The 16,507-nt window shown below is 31.2% G+C and overlaps 2 protein-coding genes across 6 annotated transcripts; one reads left to right on the top strand and one right to left on the bottom strand.

Moving 5' to 3' along the window:
- Window positions 1–7,202: 7,202 nt before the first annotated feature.
- On the top strand, window positions 7,203–8,488 carry LOC133701750 (transcription factor MYB3-like). The gene is made up of 3 exons (XM_062125812.1): window positions 7,203–7,480; window positions 7,611–7,740; window positions 7,967–8,488. The coding sequence occupies exons 1-3, from the start codon at window positions 7,327–7,329 to the stop codon at window positions 8,274–8,276; spliced, it is 594 nt and encodes a 197-aa protein (XP_061981796.1). The 5' UTR covers window positions 7,203–7,326; the 3' UTR covers window positions 8,277–8,488.
- A 2,425-nt stretch (window positions 8,489–10,913) lies between these two features.
- LOC133701751 (ubiquitin-like protein ATG12) lies at window positions 10,914–15,342 on the bottom strand. 5 transcript variants are annotated; one of them, XM_062125816.1, is made up of 7 exons: window positions 15,052–15,336; window positions 14,814–14,942; window positions 13,904–13,988; window positions 13,738–13,796; window positions 12,489–12,557; window positions 12,326–12,388; window positions 10,914–11,380 (listed from the first exon to the last, which is right to left on the bottom strand). In XM_062125816.1, exons 3-7 carry the CDS (start codon window positions 13,935–13,937, stop codon window positions 11,321–11,323), a joined length of 285 nt encoding a protein of 94 aa, XP_061981800.1. In that variant the 5' UTR covers window positions 13,938–13,988; window positions 14,814–14,942; window positions 15,052–15,336; the 3' UTR covers window positions 10,914–11,320. The 5 variants fall into 5 exon arrangements, with proteins under 5 accessions (XP_061981800.1, XP_061981798.1, XP_061981799.1 ...); XM_062125814.1 differs by having other exon boundaries at window positions 13,904–13,982; XM_062125815.1 differs by lacking the exon at window positions 14,814–14,942.
- Window positions 15,343–16,507: the final 1,165 nt, after the last annotated feature.

The raw sequence follows: 16,507 nt of genomic DNA, 5'->3' as shown, positions 1-16,507 counted from the left end.
TAAAGACTAAAATAACTTAAAAAAAAAACAAATTGAAAAAAAATAATGAAATTATAATTTTTAATAAATCAATTGTTAAATGATAAAATTAAAATTAAAAAATATTTAAAAAAACACTATTTTAATTAATAATATTATGAAAGAAGAGGTGCAATACCTTTTTTTTAGTTTTCTGGTAATATATAATTAGTCACGTTACCACGCTTTACTTTGAGTTGTACTAAAAAATTTTCTTGTTAATGCAAAAAAAAATAAAAATGCCAGCATTGGCAACACACTTTGCATCACCAAGAAAAAAATCTAATTGCAAATTAAAATGATAATACTTGCATATAATAAAATAAATTATAAATTATATATAAACAAATATATAAAAAAAGTTTCTAAAGCTAATAAAAATTGAGCCGCTAAATTAAAACAAATATTAATATTAAGATATCGAATCGCACAAGAAGCTCTACAAAAAAAATTATTTAATTATAAAATAATAGAATTAATATTAAGATATCGAATCGCATCATGCGTCGTTTGCCTAAATCTTTTCTTCAAAAATAAAAATGTAGCAACACTTTGTCTCTAGTTTAAACGCTAGCCAGCTTAGGTGGTTGGAAAGTTAGGTCTCCCAGTTCTTGGATAAAAAAAATCATTTTCAAAATTTATTTTATATGAAAACAATTAAGAAACATCCAAAGGACCGTAATACCCTAATTTTGGCTTTAGAATAGACAAACAAATGGTTTAAAAAAAAAAAAAAAACCAGCCTGAATTTGAAAAAACTTTACCAGATCAAATCTATTTTTTTGGGCAAGATAAAAGCTAAAATACTTTTCAATGAAAACTTTTCTTATAGAAAGAAACTCATTTACACCAATATTGACTTTTTTAGGCATTATAATCGAGCAAACTAACAATTTTATCCTTTTTATCATGTAATTCTGTAATTTTTCCTCTCTTTTCTCAAATTTAAGGACTAAAAAGTAATGAAAATGAAGTTTGAAATCAAAATATTAACTTGTCAAATTAAAAGGACTAAAAATGATTTTGTCTAAAATATTTAAGTAGATAGGTGCGTTTTGAACATTTTACCTGATGGTCAAATTTGTTTTGTGAACATAGAAATGAATTTATTTTTTATAAAATCAAGCATCAATTCAATAACAAAATGTTATTTTAACATCTTAACAACTATATAAAGAATAAATTAAAACAAATTATCAGGTCTAATCTTGATTAAATGCAATGTCAAATGATGAATTTTTTTTTAAAAAATAAGTTCTCTGTTTAAAAATAACAAAAAAAGAGACCTTGTATTCTTTCTTTTTGTTAAATTAATCCCTTTTCTTTGGCAAGCAATAAACACAATTGGTTTTTGCAAAATCAAGATGAAAAGATTTTTTTGACATTATAATAATTTGATAGAAAACAAATTAAAATAAACAATACAACTAAATTCTAAGCAAACACAATTTTAAAGGAATTCAAAGGAAAAAAAGTGTACGGTGGATTGCACAGTAAAATTAGCACATCTCTTCGATTCATTTTTATTTTTATTTTTTTAATTTAATTATTAGACGTGACTTGATTAATATTATGGATTGCTCTTTTTTCAATTATTTTTTCTTGTATTGCAGGAATAGCTAGCTTTCTCACAGGAATTGATTCCAAGCTATAGGTGTACAACTTTCCATTCGTCGGAGTCTTTGAAAGCAAGTAGGAGCTATATGATCACCATCACCAATAAGTTCCTTCCTTCTAGGGTTTAAATTAAATATTCTAGTTTATTTTAAAAGTGCCTAGCCTAGCCACACGAAACTATGTAGTTATTATAAATAATTATTTAATATTTTCCCCATAAACATGATAATCCTACGGAATCTTTTTATTCTCCTATACTATACCTATGAGATACGTCAGTTGACAAGAAGCGATTTTCTATTTAACCAGGAATTATTGTGCATGATTAATAATGATCTGTCCCGGCCAGTTGAATGATCTTCTACTTGTAAGTATTATATATTAAACAATTAGATTTCCTTCATAATTCTGGGAACCTGCCGTATCATTACTTAGTATAATGTTTCTTTTCTTTTTTTTTTAATCTTGTGTTCATTATTCTTCTAAAATTAAGGAAGAAACAAGTCTTTGATTGAGCAATTACTTGGTATGGAAGAAAAGACTTTGAGCTCTCGGAGAAACTATTTACAAATTAAACAAAGAACTAGAAAAATAAACTCGTAAAACCCTCTACTCTTCTCCCTCTATGACCAACATCAGCTCTATCTTTCAAATCACCAGCCTCACACAAACCCCCCGGAAAACACAGCATCTCCCCTCCCGACTGCCATCTCCCTACGGCAACCACTAATCAACTACCATGAAATAGCCATAACACCATCGGTATACTCTCTCCCTTCACCGTCAGTACAACCCACAAATCAACAGTAGTGCCTTCAAAATACTCTTCTCAATATAGCGAACCTCTCTATTACTACCCAACCTCACCGTCATATATAGTAGCATTGAGACCATGGAGTGATAAAGAGAACATTATAAATAAAGCAAAAGGATTTAGGGTTTCTTAATAGAGTTTGGTATTGTTATCCGGGAAACAAAACACCATGGATTTCAATATATATATATATATATATATATATATATATATATATATATATATATATATATATATATATATAGACACACACACACAGAGTTTCATCCCTGCATATTTTCATTTTTTTTCATATTTAGTTTCTAGAGTTTTAAGAATTTACATTTCAATCCTAAAACTTCATTTCTTGATATTTCATTCCTTGAATATTAAAAAATGATAGAGAAAGTCATAATAAAAATAGAGAGGAGAGAAAAAGACATTGATTCACCATATTATGGTTGTAAAAATATCAATCTTGGTATTAATGATTTCGTCTTTGAGAGAGGATTTCTGTGGATATAACTTTTCCATTTAACGATGCCAAAATAGTAGATCAATTTCATAATTTTTTTTATTTGATTTTAATATTTTAGACTAATTGAAGAATGTTTAAGGGTTGAAAATAGAGTTAATGAGGTACATAAGAATTTTTTAGGGTGTTTTGGGTAAAAAAAAAGGGGGTTAAAATTGAGTTTTAGAATCCTAAAACTCAAACTCCAATTTATCAATTATTAGAAGTGAAAAAAAAATCTCTTACACTGGACAATTCACCCAAATAAAAAAAATAATACTTGAATAAGAAAAGGAAGCTTTGATTAAGGATATTTATTTTTCCCCCTTAATTGAAATCATTGGAATTTTTATGGATATTTATTTTATATTTGAAAGAGCATGCTTCTAATTAATTAAAAATACATATTTTCTCCAAAATAAAATTATATATACAAGAATAAGAAAAAGGAATTTTTCCTAAAAATATATGTTTTTCCTCTTGAGTTTAAGTACGTTGCTGCTTTTCTTGTGAATATTTATTTAAATTGCTAAATGATTAAATAAAAATTAATTTTAAAAAGTGTTCAAGGACATCATGTGGGCACATTGGCTACTAAAAGCTAAAACTTAAGGTCGACAAATATGAGATGACAACATTGAATAAGGGACCAAACCTTATTTAAAGGCTAAAGAAATATATAGGTTAAGTGTGTCTCCTAACATTTTCTTTCGTCTAGCTTAGTCCTTAACGAGAATAAACAAAAAATGCAGTAAGAAGAGCTATGAGGTATCAAATATAACTTTCAGGGTGGGATTTTAGACAATATCTAACTCAAAAGAAGAAGACGTTGACATTGTGAATGCGATTTCTAGTATCATGAAATCTGTTTATTGAGGAATCGAAAGATAATGTATGCATTCATTACAATTAATTAAAAAATATATTAAGTAGTAAGTCAGAAGAAAAAAGTTGTGAACATTAATTAAAAAGGAGAAATTTAATGATATTTAGAAAATAATTAATAACATCCTATTAATTATTTTATAAACTCACTTTAAAGAAAGAAACAGAAACAAAAAGAATAAAAAAAAAACTTATGACCTACTAAAAATTATAACAATATCTCAACCTGGAATTTATCTCTTTTAAAAAAAAGACAGACATAAAAAGAAGAAGAGAGAGAAAATCATAACGCATCAAAAGTAATAAGAATTTCTCCATCCAGAATTTCTATCTTCTATTTGTATATATTTTTTTTTTAAAAAAAAAGGGTTCAAGGGGTAACTTATAGGATGCCATCAGTTATCTCACTAAGCATCATAAAATTTCTCATTAAAAATTAAAATGAAAAATTGATTTTCCTATTAAAAAGTAAAAGAAATATAAATATATAAATATTTTACATTAATTGTCGTTTTCATCTGATCCATTTCTTTGTATTTATCGTGAAAATTTAATATGGTTACTAAGTATAAATAATTCTCAATCATGATTTATCAATACATAATGCAAATACAACTAACCTATTTGAAATTTAACAGGGATAAAAGATAAATTATAATAATATCTTTGAGATATTATGAAATTATAGAAACCCTTAAAAAGACCAATTAATATGTAAATAATATTTAAATTAAATGATTAAAAAACAAGAGAATGGATATTAATTAAAATTAAATTAAAAAAATCAAAATAAAAAAGGATCGATGATATTGAACTTGGAAGGTCAAGCTTACGTGCTTGATTTTCTTTCTTTCTTTCTTTGACAAACAAAATATCATCCATCCAATTTTATTTTTTTTTAATAGAATGGACATCACATTGTCTGTTGAGATGAACAATGTGTTATCCATTGTTACAATTTCCGGTCACCTTTGATAATTTAAAAATCAAAGTCCAAGATTTTAAATTCTCAAAACCTAATTTTTAACTTATTTTTACTTAAAAACATGCCAAAAAGATTTTTGAAACCTCGATAAATTCATTTTAATCCTCCAATCCTTTGCTTACTCTTAAAAAATAAAAATTAAATCGAATAAAAAAAATTATAGATTCTAGTATATTTTTTCCAGCATGGTTAAAGTAAAACATTATCTTCATTAAACTCATCTCGTAAAGATGAACTTATTTATTCTAAGATCAATCTTTTTATGACCGTCTGAACCCTTTCTCTCTCCCCTCGTTTTATGTCGAATTTATCTCTCATATGTTGAAATTCAGGGCCTGCAATCTAATAAAAATAATGTTTAGGGTTGAAATATAAGAACTTAAAAAAAATAACGATCAAATATGCAAATAAAAACTTAGGGGACCAAAATAAGTTTTCTGAGCCATTGAAGAGTGGAAAAAAAAAAACACCTCTTTTACTTTCTATGTTAGTTTTGATCATTGCTTCTTCTTTTTTTACTTTTTACTTTTATTATAATTCAAGATTTTATTTTTTAATAGCAATATTTACTATAACACTGGAATAATTTTTGACACATCGAATATGTCAAAGCATGTAAAGAATAATAAATCCTAGCACATAAAACCATGCAAACAAAATTTACAAGGATGATATAACAAAGAGATAAAGTTTAATAATCACATTGCAAACAAAAAAAAATTGTCTAGGAGTGAATAGTCAAATGTACCTTGATGAACAATGCCAAGCTAGCACTGTTCAAAAATCCATGTTCTGTTCAACAATACGCTGGATCTTGTCCGTCGATTGACTCATTGTATATAATATTTATATTTTCAGTAATCAATTTGAGGATTCTGGGTTCATAAATTAATCCGAGGGCATGAATAAGATTCTTTGGATGAATTTGTGTCGGTTTCGACCAAACTCTCTGTTAATTTCTATCAGATTATAAAGTTGACCAGAAGAACATAACTCGACCCCTTCTCTCTATTTTTTTTTTCTTGAGAGATAGAATGATCAATAATGGACACAAATCAATCTCTTATTACGTGATGGATATAATCTTTAACAAATACGTCTCAATCGGTAGGGTAAAGCAGAAATCTTTGAATGATACCAATGCAGTGACCACTGTTTAATTACATAATTACCTATAATATAATCAAAAGTTTCTGCACTTGACCTTTAGCAGACTAATCTGTCACAAGATTTTGTCTACTTCTGCTTTAATAACATTATATACAGTTCTTTTTTACTGTCACCCTCACGCGTCAGTCATGTGTTCATCATCTCAATTATCACCTTCCGATCGAAGAGGAGATCAATTTCACCATGTTCATGATTCCAAGCTTCGTAAGCGATGCAAACCGTAAAATCTGTCAATGTTACACTTGAGTTCAACAAATGGCACCTCCTTTCTTCCCACCTAACCCTTAAACAGAACAGATTAATTACCGTGCGTAAACCTATATCGTCCCCTTTTGCTAGCTATTTTCTTATTTGGGTATATATTATTAGTGTTATTTGCACTTGCAAATATTGCTTTCTCTATGCAATGCAGAAGTACTCTCTTCAATGTAAACAGTATGTGTTAAGTTTAGTGGAAAGTTTGTTGTTCATCAACCGTGGAAAAATATTAATTTCCAACACTTTTCGTTTTTTTCTTCAAGTTTTTAGGTTTTGTTTTATCTGGTTGCAAAGTGAAAATGAAAACAAAATGAAGGAGCCCAAAATTGGGAAAACATTGTTCATCAAAGTTGATGGACAGAAACTTTCCCGTCTGTGGGTTCCTTCACTGTGAAAAAAAAATGAAAAAAGAAGAAGGAGCCCAAAGCTGGGCAAGCTCTTCGTTTTTTTTTTTTTTTTGTTTGGTATGTAGATTTTAGTTCATTTGGTAATGATAACGGTAGGATGTTTAAGTATCGAATACATACGCAAGTGTCCTGTCATTAAATTAACCTTTTCGTAAGCAGATAGCATGCCTTCGTTATCGTACTTTAAAAAAAACAAGAAGAAAACTGTGTTCCGTCAAGATTTTCCATCCACAGCCACATGATCAACCTCTCCGTACATACGCAGCTGATGACTTTTATTAAAATCGTCAGATCAGATCAGTTTTACCCCTCGATGCTCGTCTCCTTGCAGACGACTTGAGATGAACAAGGTAGGTATACACGCACTAAGGAATAATAATATTTTCTCTCCAGCAGCCTTTTGTAGTATAGCATGTAACTTGACAAAAACTTTACAGCAATCATGAAAGCCATGATCAATATCTTTCCGGGTCTAATATAGTTCCTTTATTTTAATCAGTGACGAGCGACTCTTCATTGCCTGACACGAACAAATTAATATAAATAAATGCAAGTTGATAACCTTCTCCCCCACTTGGGATGTTAGCCAAAACAGCTCCCTAGAGAAGCAACGGCTTCCTCTCTCTCTCTCTCTCTCTCTCACGGACACACTCACTCGCAGAAAAAGACAAGCTCGTTGATGGCTACCATGAAGAAAGAGGGGGTTAAGCCCATGGAAAACATGACAAACATGCCCAACAAGGGGGCATGGACAGCTGAGGAAGATAGGAAATTGGCTGAGGTTATTGCAATCCATGGCGCAAGAAAATGGAAGACAATTGCAGCCAAAGCAGGTAAGTGCACACACATACTTCGTTGTTCATATATAATCTTTACCAAGGAAAGAAACAACTTACTTGATTTGAATTATGCACTATGTATTGCTATCTGATTTAAGCTTGACGTGTCCTTGTGTTCTTGCAGCTCTCAATAGGTGTGGTAAGAGTTGCAGGCTAAGATGGTTGAATTATTTAAGACCAAATATCAAGAGAGGCAACATTTCTGACCAAGAAGAGGACCTCATACTTAGGCTTCATAAACTACTAGGAAACAGGTAATTAATGTTATCTAGCATTGAGAAACACCAACTCCTAATAGTTATACTCTCCCAATTTCCGTAATTACTCTTGCTGTTTGTATCTTGCACAGTAGTACCCTTTCCTGGAGAGGTAATGTCTAATATATTCAGCGTTCTTGAGCATATTTTAGATGCTCCTTGGTTAGTTTTAGTTCAAGAAAAACACTTACTAGGTTTGAGTTTTTTTTTTTTTTTGGTCCAGGTGGTCACTGATCGCTGGAAGACTGCCGGGTCGAACAGATAATGAGATTAAGAACTATTGGAATTCTCATTTGAGCAAGAAGATAAGCCAGAAAGGGAAACAAACTGGAGTTTCAACTAAAGAAGACCACAGAGTTGAGAAAAATATAATAAAAAACAATTTGGATTTGAAAGAAGAGAATAAATCCAGCCAAAGGGGTGAAGAAGAGTCAAAGCTGAATTTTAACGTGGATGATTTCTTTGATTTCTCCAATGAAGATCCCTTGAACCTGGAATGGATGAGCCGATTCCTTGAAATAGATAAGGCTTAGATGCTTGTATGTCATAACAATCTGTAAATCTTGTCCTCTCTCTTGAATTATTAGTGTAACTACCAATTAGCCATGGGCTATATATTTGACATTCCTGCTGCATGATGATGATTCATGAATCTGCTAGAGTTTGTGTGGTCTGTGTATTCTGGCCTGTTCTTCCGTATTGGCTGGCAATCATATTCTGCACTGATTTTCTTTGATTTTTACCATTCCACATGCCTTTAGATGCCAACGGTATATATATATATATATATATATAGTAGCATACTAGAAAAACACACAAAAAAATAAATTACATTATCTTTATCACTGCAGTATAGAAAATATTATATATATATATATAAAAGAGAATATCATAAAAATTAATAAATATTAGTTTTAATCTCGAGTTGTGACAATAAATCTTTTATAGTAAGCAAAAAAACTGTATCTACATTGACAGGGATTAAGCTTGAATGGAATCAAGAATATTTTATAGTCCTTCAACGTCTTGTTTTTTTCTGTAATGACAATATATGCAAATCCTTATTTTAATTAAAATATATTTTATTATTATTAAGTTGTACTTGCGGATTATTTTTTTATTATGGAGTCCCTCTATGATATATTTTTTTATTTAATACTAGTTAAATTTGATGATTTTATAATTATGTAAAATAAAGTTTTAATACTGATAAATATTAAATTAATATGGACAATAATTAATATTAATTAATAAAAAATGATTTAATATTATCTTTATTATAATTGTGAAAATAAAAGGAGAGCAATTCCTTATCAATGTGAAAAATAATAATAAAAAAAAAATCTAAAAATATTAGAAGTGTGATTGCGATTAATTTTTAATGTGTTTTTTACTCGGAAATGTATCAAAATAATATTTTTTTATTTTTTAAAAATTATTTTTAACATCAGCATATTAAAATAATTTAAAAATATTAATTTAAAGTTAAAAAAAATTTTAAAATTCAAAAATAAACAGGAAATAATAGAGATTCTCTGTCATTGGACTGTGGAAGGGTGGTGGTCTAACAGACAAAAAAATAATTATGCTAAAGTGGGAAAGGACCTGTCTGCAGAATTATGAACGGGACACAATCATGCTACTCCGACCGACAAAAGGTCCCTGTGACTCGCAAAACTCACAATAAGAGTCCTTTTTGCTAGCTCTAGGGCCACTCTATTTTTTTATTTTTATTATTTTCAAGGGTGGCAAACCCCTTTTTTTCTCCTTTTTGATAATCAAACTCACAGCAAGGGCAGCAAAGCTGAGATCCACCATGCTTTGCAGGATGTATGCGTAATTAAGCTAGCGACTAGCAGCAAGCAAATAGAATCAGATTTCAGACTCTTGTCTCATTCGAGCTTGATTAGACCGATTTATAGGGCAAATCCACGACTGTGAACTGCTTTTGCACCAAGCATTTCTGCGAATATTGACTAGGAAACTCAAAAACCTGTTCATCATATAGAGGATGGCTATTTGCGATGGCGATCCATCAGTGTACAACGTGGCAGCATCGCTTCCCTTTAGAGAAAAAGGTCACCAAATTTTTCATACTACTAAAATATATATCAGCACGTGAAAGAAAAATCACTTTTTAAGCCAATCCTGTCAAATCATTTCATCAGTCTCAGTTTCAAACTAGTTGGTGAGTCCAGCATATGCCATACCAGGACAAACAGGCAAGGTCTACTTTTGGAGAAGTTGAAAGAGAAGAATCACAGGAAAACATTACAGCCGCCGGCTTGATCAAGCTTTCAACTGACCTAAACCAGTTTCTGAGGATTCCCTTCAGGCACTTTTTCTCGATAAAACTTGTCTCTAAAACCTTTCCAGATACCGTCCAAGTGATGGATGATGAACCACAGGGCGTCAACTCGATAAACAAGAACCGGTTATGAGCTCAGGGAGTTTGGCTCGTGGACCAGAGTGGTCCTGCCTGACAGGTTACAAACATGAGCTATTTAACATGCAATCAGGTCAAAGAATCGATTGGCTACAAAAAGGAGGGCAACTGCTTTCCTTTGCATCTTAAAATTGAATGTTGAAATTCAATTCTAAATACCAATTTGTGTAACCCACTGCATCCTTTCCGAGAGTTAAAGCTGTGTCGGTGAAAATATTGTAGCAAGTATAGAGAGAGACCTGCATCTTCTTTTAATTCGCTCACCAAACATCCTTAGCAAATATAAGATACAGTATACTGCCAGACATCATCACGATTAAATCATATCAAGCCAAAAGGTTTTAACCAATATGTAGTTGCACGGGCATCTCCAGCAACCCCGCAATCTTTAATGAATCCAGGCTTCAAGTTACAGTCCATAGGAGTGAGAATATGCAGAAGAACCCAAAAACTCTGGTAATAATTGTCCTTTACAGACATTAAGTTGGAATTTATTCAGGTCACAATTTCTTGATCTCGTGTGAAAATATATAGAATCTCGAATGCAGTTTGTAACAATTTCTGAATGGTTTCGTCATTTTACAGACTGGTACAATGAGAACAAAATTCTGATGGACATCTTTCGTGCTGTAAAGTTTCCGAAAGGTATCAAAGGCATAGTGTGGGCTACAGGTACATGTCATTATCACATGACTCTCGCATCGAAAAGTTGAAGACCAAATCATAAAAAACAAATCTCCAGCCTTCGATAGAAGCATCTTAAACCAGTACAGGTCTTGTATATTCAGACTCATCACTGAAGCAGGGGTATAAATGGATGAAGTGGGAAATTAACCATAAACAAAAAGAAAAAAGAAATCTTACAAATGCATGTGAATTCTATGAATGAAATCTCCATCTCTTCAATCACACTTCTAGTATATCAACTAGTTATGTACGGCGCTTGCTTGCATGAGATCTACAGAACGGTATTGTAGAAGTAAGTACACGGAGCAAACGATATTGCAAGGTTTGCATCAATGAAGTTTCCTTATTACTCGTTGGGTCCAAGAAAACACCACAAATATTCATAATATGTAACAAAAGATCTCAAGTATGAACAGCGTAAATCAGCACGGGCATCGCCGAAAGTTAGCCCCACGCCACTGAACAAGCATAGTTGACCAGCAGTTTACCATCAACGCCAAAATTCTGAATTGATAAAGTGGAAATTAGTTTGAACTTACAATAGGTAGAGTCAAGGACAGGCAGAGCAAATATGCATCTCATAAAAAATGATTGACTTACAAACCTAAATTAACTAAGGTTAGGAGCAACTCAGTGAGAGAAAACCGACACAATCCAAACAAACCTTCAACGGGGGTCCTAGTCATGTTATGCTCATGAGGTAAAAAGAAAAGCCTTGCAAAATTCACGAGAACTTCATGGAAGCTTTTCTCCTCAACTAAACCATCTTTTTCCATTGCCACATATCAATCTTGAAAATGACATTGTCATGTGTATATATAGGTTAATGAAATACACGATACATCACACCTTATGTTCATCAAGAGTTGACTACAGACTACCAAATTTCGCTAAAGGGCAAGGACATATACCACATGACAGAATCTACATTTACGTCATTTGCATGTAACATTTGTGCTCAATGACAGCTCAGAACATGGATAGTTGGGCACAATATTTGGAGAAGTAACAACTTATTTCATATGAATCATTTGCCTGTAGCCCATTTTTTTTCTGCCTGAGTGTCGTATTAACCAAATGCTTCATTCTTAAAACCGGTAGTGTTGATAAATAAATGTTTGTTGTTCCAAAATTAAGCACAATGAACAAACAAATAATAAATTAGATGAGATGTCTTGGTTAAAATCATCAGTATACACATAACTGTGTTGCAATTACTTGGTCTTTCATAATTTTGTCACAAAAAAAAAAAAAACCTAATCAATGCTCTTCTAATGCATATGGGGTGCAATCATCTAGTACATGTTGTAACTGGAAATTTAACATGAATGGATATGAACCGATAAAAAACCAAATTGTATTTTTCAAATCAGAATTATCTATAACAGCCACAACCAAAGAGATGACATTAAATTGATAAAACAAAAATTAACTGCTACAAAAACTTACATTAAACAGATCAATCACCAATTCATCTGGATTTGGTGAGAATGCACTGTTGATGTATACAAACTAAAGAACAAGGGAGAAACAGACAACATTACTATTCCAGAAACCCACTTATTAATTCTTTTGCTAAATTGGAGAGAAATCAATATCATTGATAAGCTACCATGCTCTCCCTCTGAAGTTGCCGGGACAAAAAATCAATCACCTTAGCAAACTTATCAGTTCCAAGTATCTGCCACATCCAAGTACTCAAAAGTATATAAATATCATCATCATAACAATTAATAATGAAATGCAAGAAAGTTTTAATAAATACAAAAATCAATCTCTGGAAGCATTAAACCACATGTTGTATGCGAATCCTGAAACACATCAACTTGCAGTTATTCTGATTTTAAGAAGTATTATGCAATTTCATGAAATGTTTTTTGGTTCAAGCACCAAAAAAGCCCTGCCCCATTGATTAAGCTCTTTCTGGGAGTCCAAAGCTATAGCAGTCAAATTATTCTCTAGAAGAGCAAAAGAATGCTATGAATCAAGGGTTTGTTTCAGCATGCAGTTTGTCATGCAACTCGTTTCCAAGCTTTAGATTTGCTGCCCAATGCTCAATGGTTACAAGGCACACATGCACTCAGGGGCGGAATAGGAAATTCTTTTAGGGGGACTTAAATTTTACTAGTTTTGGCCCTGAAATTTTAAATTGTTTTTTTTAGGGGGACTTAAATTTTACTAGTTTTTAAATTGTTCAAGGGGGAGCCAAGATGGGTTTCTTTTTTTGCTCCCCCTGGCTCCGCCCCTGCATGCACTCTAGTTATAAGTTTGAAAAGGAAGATACCTATGAGGCTATGATCAATTCTATTAAGCACGAATGTGCCCCTAATGTCAAGGCTAGTCTCACAAACACAAATCAAGCTCAATAGTGACACACACAACCCAGAAATCATATAGCAATCATCAAACTCACTATGCAGATATATCTCTAATTGGATAGAATTCAATGACAGCATACATGATCACATTCGCATGCAAAAAATGCCCATGTATTGAACCAAAACATAGCTTCCTTACAAAAAATCAAAACTCCTAGACAAAACCCTATTCTTCCATAGTGCACTTTTACTTCAGTTCTACTAGATACAATTATTTATCTAAAAAATTTCTCCAATGAAATCCCAGCTTATATCAAGATAACAAAGCAGCAAGATCATCCCTTGATTCATTCTATCTCTATGAGTTTATAGTTCTTTATACTAGCCAACATTTCATAAGAAAATGAATACGTTGGCATCTAGATTTTATCCTTATTTTCCAAACCCACAAGAATAGACACAGAAATACAAAACCACCTAGAATTTATTACATAAAAAATACATATGTAAATCTATGTAAATATGAGTGAAAGAAAACTACACCTTGAACTTGTTTTGCTTGAGAATAGGCGCATCGGCAGTGGCTTTTAACTGAACAATCACTTCATCAAATCACAAACCCAAATTTTAATTAATTAGTTAGTTAAAAAAAAAGCATAACTGAAGAGTATTTATACATGGGTTTTAACTTGAGCAAGTTTTGGCTCACCTTTTCGAGCAGAACTCAGTGACTCAGTTGCCATTGTTGCTTTCAGCTTAGAATTTGAGAGCTAGATGAGCCTTAGAAGCTGAAACTTGGAAGTCAGGGATTTTGACACGTCCACAAAAGATTTAAGATCAATATCCCAAACATCCAAATTTTTAAAATTCAAGCACAAAGTACACAACTAACAGAATAATCTCCTGAAATGATTCCTTGGGACTCCACTGTATGCTAAATGCAATAATCACGCTGACCCTTCTTTCCATAGTCCATAATGATATCACGTTTTCTAGTTCACTACTTTTCCTATTGAAAATCGGAATTCCATATAACTTCCAGCCAATTATTTACTATCCAAAACCCATATCACCAAAAATCATGAAAATATATATTACCAAAGATCAAAGATGAACATAAACTGCCACTAAGTTCAAATTTCAATGTCATAAATACTCCCAAGTTTCTACTAACTCCACTGTATATTTGTGCATATAATATATAAATTGAGAACAAACAAATAATTAGTAAATTAATTAGTAATTATAATTAGCTAGCTCATGAATGACGAATAGATTAAAAAAAAAACGCAAAAGCTTCAATAGCAGTATTATCTCGGCTATGCAAAAAGAAGCAGAAGAAAAACTTAAGAATTTTCCTTAGTACCTCGGCTTGGCAAAGCAATTAGTATCATAAGCATTTCGTCAATTTAAAACTTTATCACCTTGAACAGAATAGCCTTTTGATTTCCCGAACTCATTATTTCACATTCCATAGCAACAACAATAACATTAGTTCACATCACATCATCACCATTTCATCAATTAGAAGCAAATATATTCAAAATTCACGCAGATCATAAGGTAACAATGCGCGATTACAAAAGAATCCCACAACATTACCAATTAAAAGCATTTACCAAAAAGGTCTGCAAAGAGAAAGCTTCTTAATTTAGGGTTATAAGGTCACAGCTTCCTTCCTCTTCCCCGCAGCAAAACATCACAATTCGTAAGAATATTTCAGTTTTCCCAGCCTCGCACACTAGATCCTAGAGTTTCACAAAACAATAACCTAAAAAGCTTCGAACTCATAATTTCACTCTACAAACCTAGGGTTTCACAAACGCAAATAAAAAAAATTAGATAAAAGAGGGGCACCTTAGTAGTGAAGTGATGTTCTCGAGCTGGCAATTCCAGTTATATTTTACAATTGTGATTTCGATGAAGAGGGAGGAAGAAGAAAGAGCTGAAGAAATTAGGATGCGCCCGGTGTCCGCAAGTTACAGAACAAAATCCAAGAAGAAAGGAAAGATAAATTAGCTACTTCGATTCAGGTTGCAAATATCAACCCGTCCTATCTCCACGAAAAACTAGCCTTTTCAATTTAAAACCCGACATGATCATGTCCGAACTTAAAATAATTCAAGATTTTGGATTGGGTTAACCAATAAATCAAGTATATTATATAACAAAAATTTTCTCCTTATTAAAGCTAATGTTATTTCTTAAAACTTTTTTTTTTGAGTTTTGCTTTATTATATCTATAAAATTAGTATCAGGTTTATAATCAGAGTTACTAATTTCAAAAGTTAACGTGAGTTGACTTTTAATTTTTGGATCTTTTTTTTTTAATAATTTATCTCAATTTCATCATTCACCATTTAATTTATTTGAGATTTGTCTTCCTACCTTTTTTCTTCTTTTTTTTTTATTAGGTTATCTCAATCTTGTATCCATGATAACAAAGTTTGCGGGTTAACCTAAGTTGACTCATATTTTATTTTATTGTTATGGAGTTAGTCCCGAGTTCATAACTAGAGTCAATAGTTTCAAAGGTTAACATGAATTGACTTTTTTTAGGTTTTTTTTTAAAATTTATTTATTTTAATTTTATCCTTCAACATTTAATTTATTAGAAATTGATCTTCATAATTTTTTTCATTTCCTTTTTATTGAGTTATTTTAATCTACTGCCTACGGTCATAGGATTTATGGGTTAACCCATATTGTTTTCCTTGCTTTTTAATTTTTTTTTATTTCTGTCCTTCAACATTAAGTTGTTCAATAATTGAATTTCATGATTTTATTCAATTCGCTTTTAAATGCAGTCATCCTAGTATCATGACTCGGTCAAAGATTTTATATCTTGACTCGAGTGGGTTCGGATCGAGTTTTTTCACCTTTTTTTAATTTGCTTTCATGATTTTATATCTTGACTTCAAGCCTTTTTTTTTTCATTTTTTTCTATAGAAATATCATGTTGTCATTTGATTTATTAAAACTTAGCTTTTGAACTTATTTTGCTACATTTCTTTTTATGAGATTATTTCAATCTTATATCCATAGTCGTAAAGTTTGCGATTTAACTCGATTTAACTTATTTTATTGTTTTTAATTTAACCTTTCAACATTGAGTTGTTTAGTATTTTAGGTAGGCTTAGGTAGTGTTTCTTTTACCTTTTTCTCATTGTTATTTTTTTTAATTGTTATTATATTTTTTTAATTATATTATTTAAATTACCAATTGAACCAATAACTCAAGTATCAAAAATTTTCCATAGTATTCCTTTTTACGTTGAAAGCTTTTTTTATCAAGGCCACAAATCTAGTATAT

The sequence above is a fragment of the Populus nigra genome, chromosome 8, assembly GCF_951802175.1.
Source record: "Populus nigra chromosome 8, ddPopNigr1.1, whole genome shotgun sequence".
In the NCBI taxonomy this organism is placed as follows: domain Eukaryota; kingdom Viridiplantae; phylum Streptophyta; class Magnoliopsida; order Malpighiales; family Salicaceae; genus Populus; species Populus nigra.
The sequence above is the reverse complement of the archived record's forward strand: the minus strand, read 5'-3'. Positions and strand labels throughout refer to the sequence as shown.

Coding starts and splice junctions, on each gene's coding strand:
- LOC133701750 (XM_062125812.1), top strand. CDS start 7,327: ATGGCTACCATGAAGAAAGAGGGGGTTAAGCCCATGGAAAACATGACA. Junction 7,481..7,610: donor GACAATTGCAGCCAAAGCAG/GTAAGTGCACAC, acceptor GTGTTCTTGCAG/CTCTCAATAGGTGTGGTAAG. Junction 7,741..7,966: donor CATAAACTACTAGGAAACAG/GTAATTAATGTT, acceptor TTTTTGGTCCAG/GTGGTCACTGATCGCTGGAA.
- LOC133701751 (XM_062125816.1), bottom strand. CDS start 13,937: ATGGCAACTGAGTCACTGAGTTCTGCTCGAAAAG. Junction 13,797..13,903: donor ACTGAGTTCTGCTCGAAAAG/GTGAGCCAAAAC, acceptor GATTTGATGAAG/TGATTGTTCAGTTAAAAGCC. Junction 12,558..13,737: donor TCAAGCAAAACAAGTTCAAG/GTGTAGTTTTCT, acceptor TGGATGTGGCAG/ATACTTGGAACTGATAAGTT.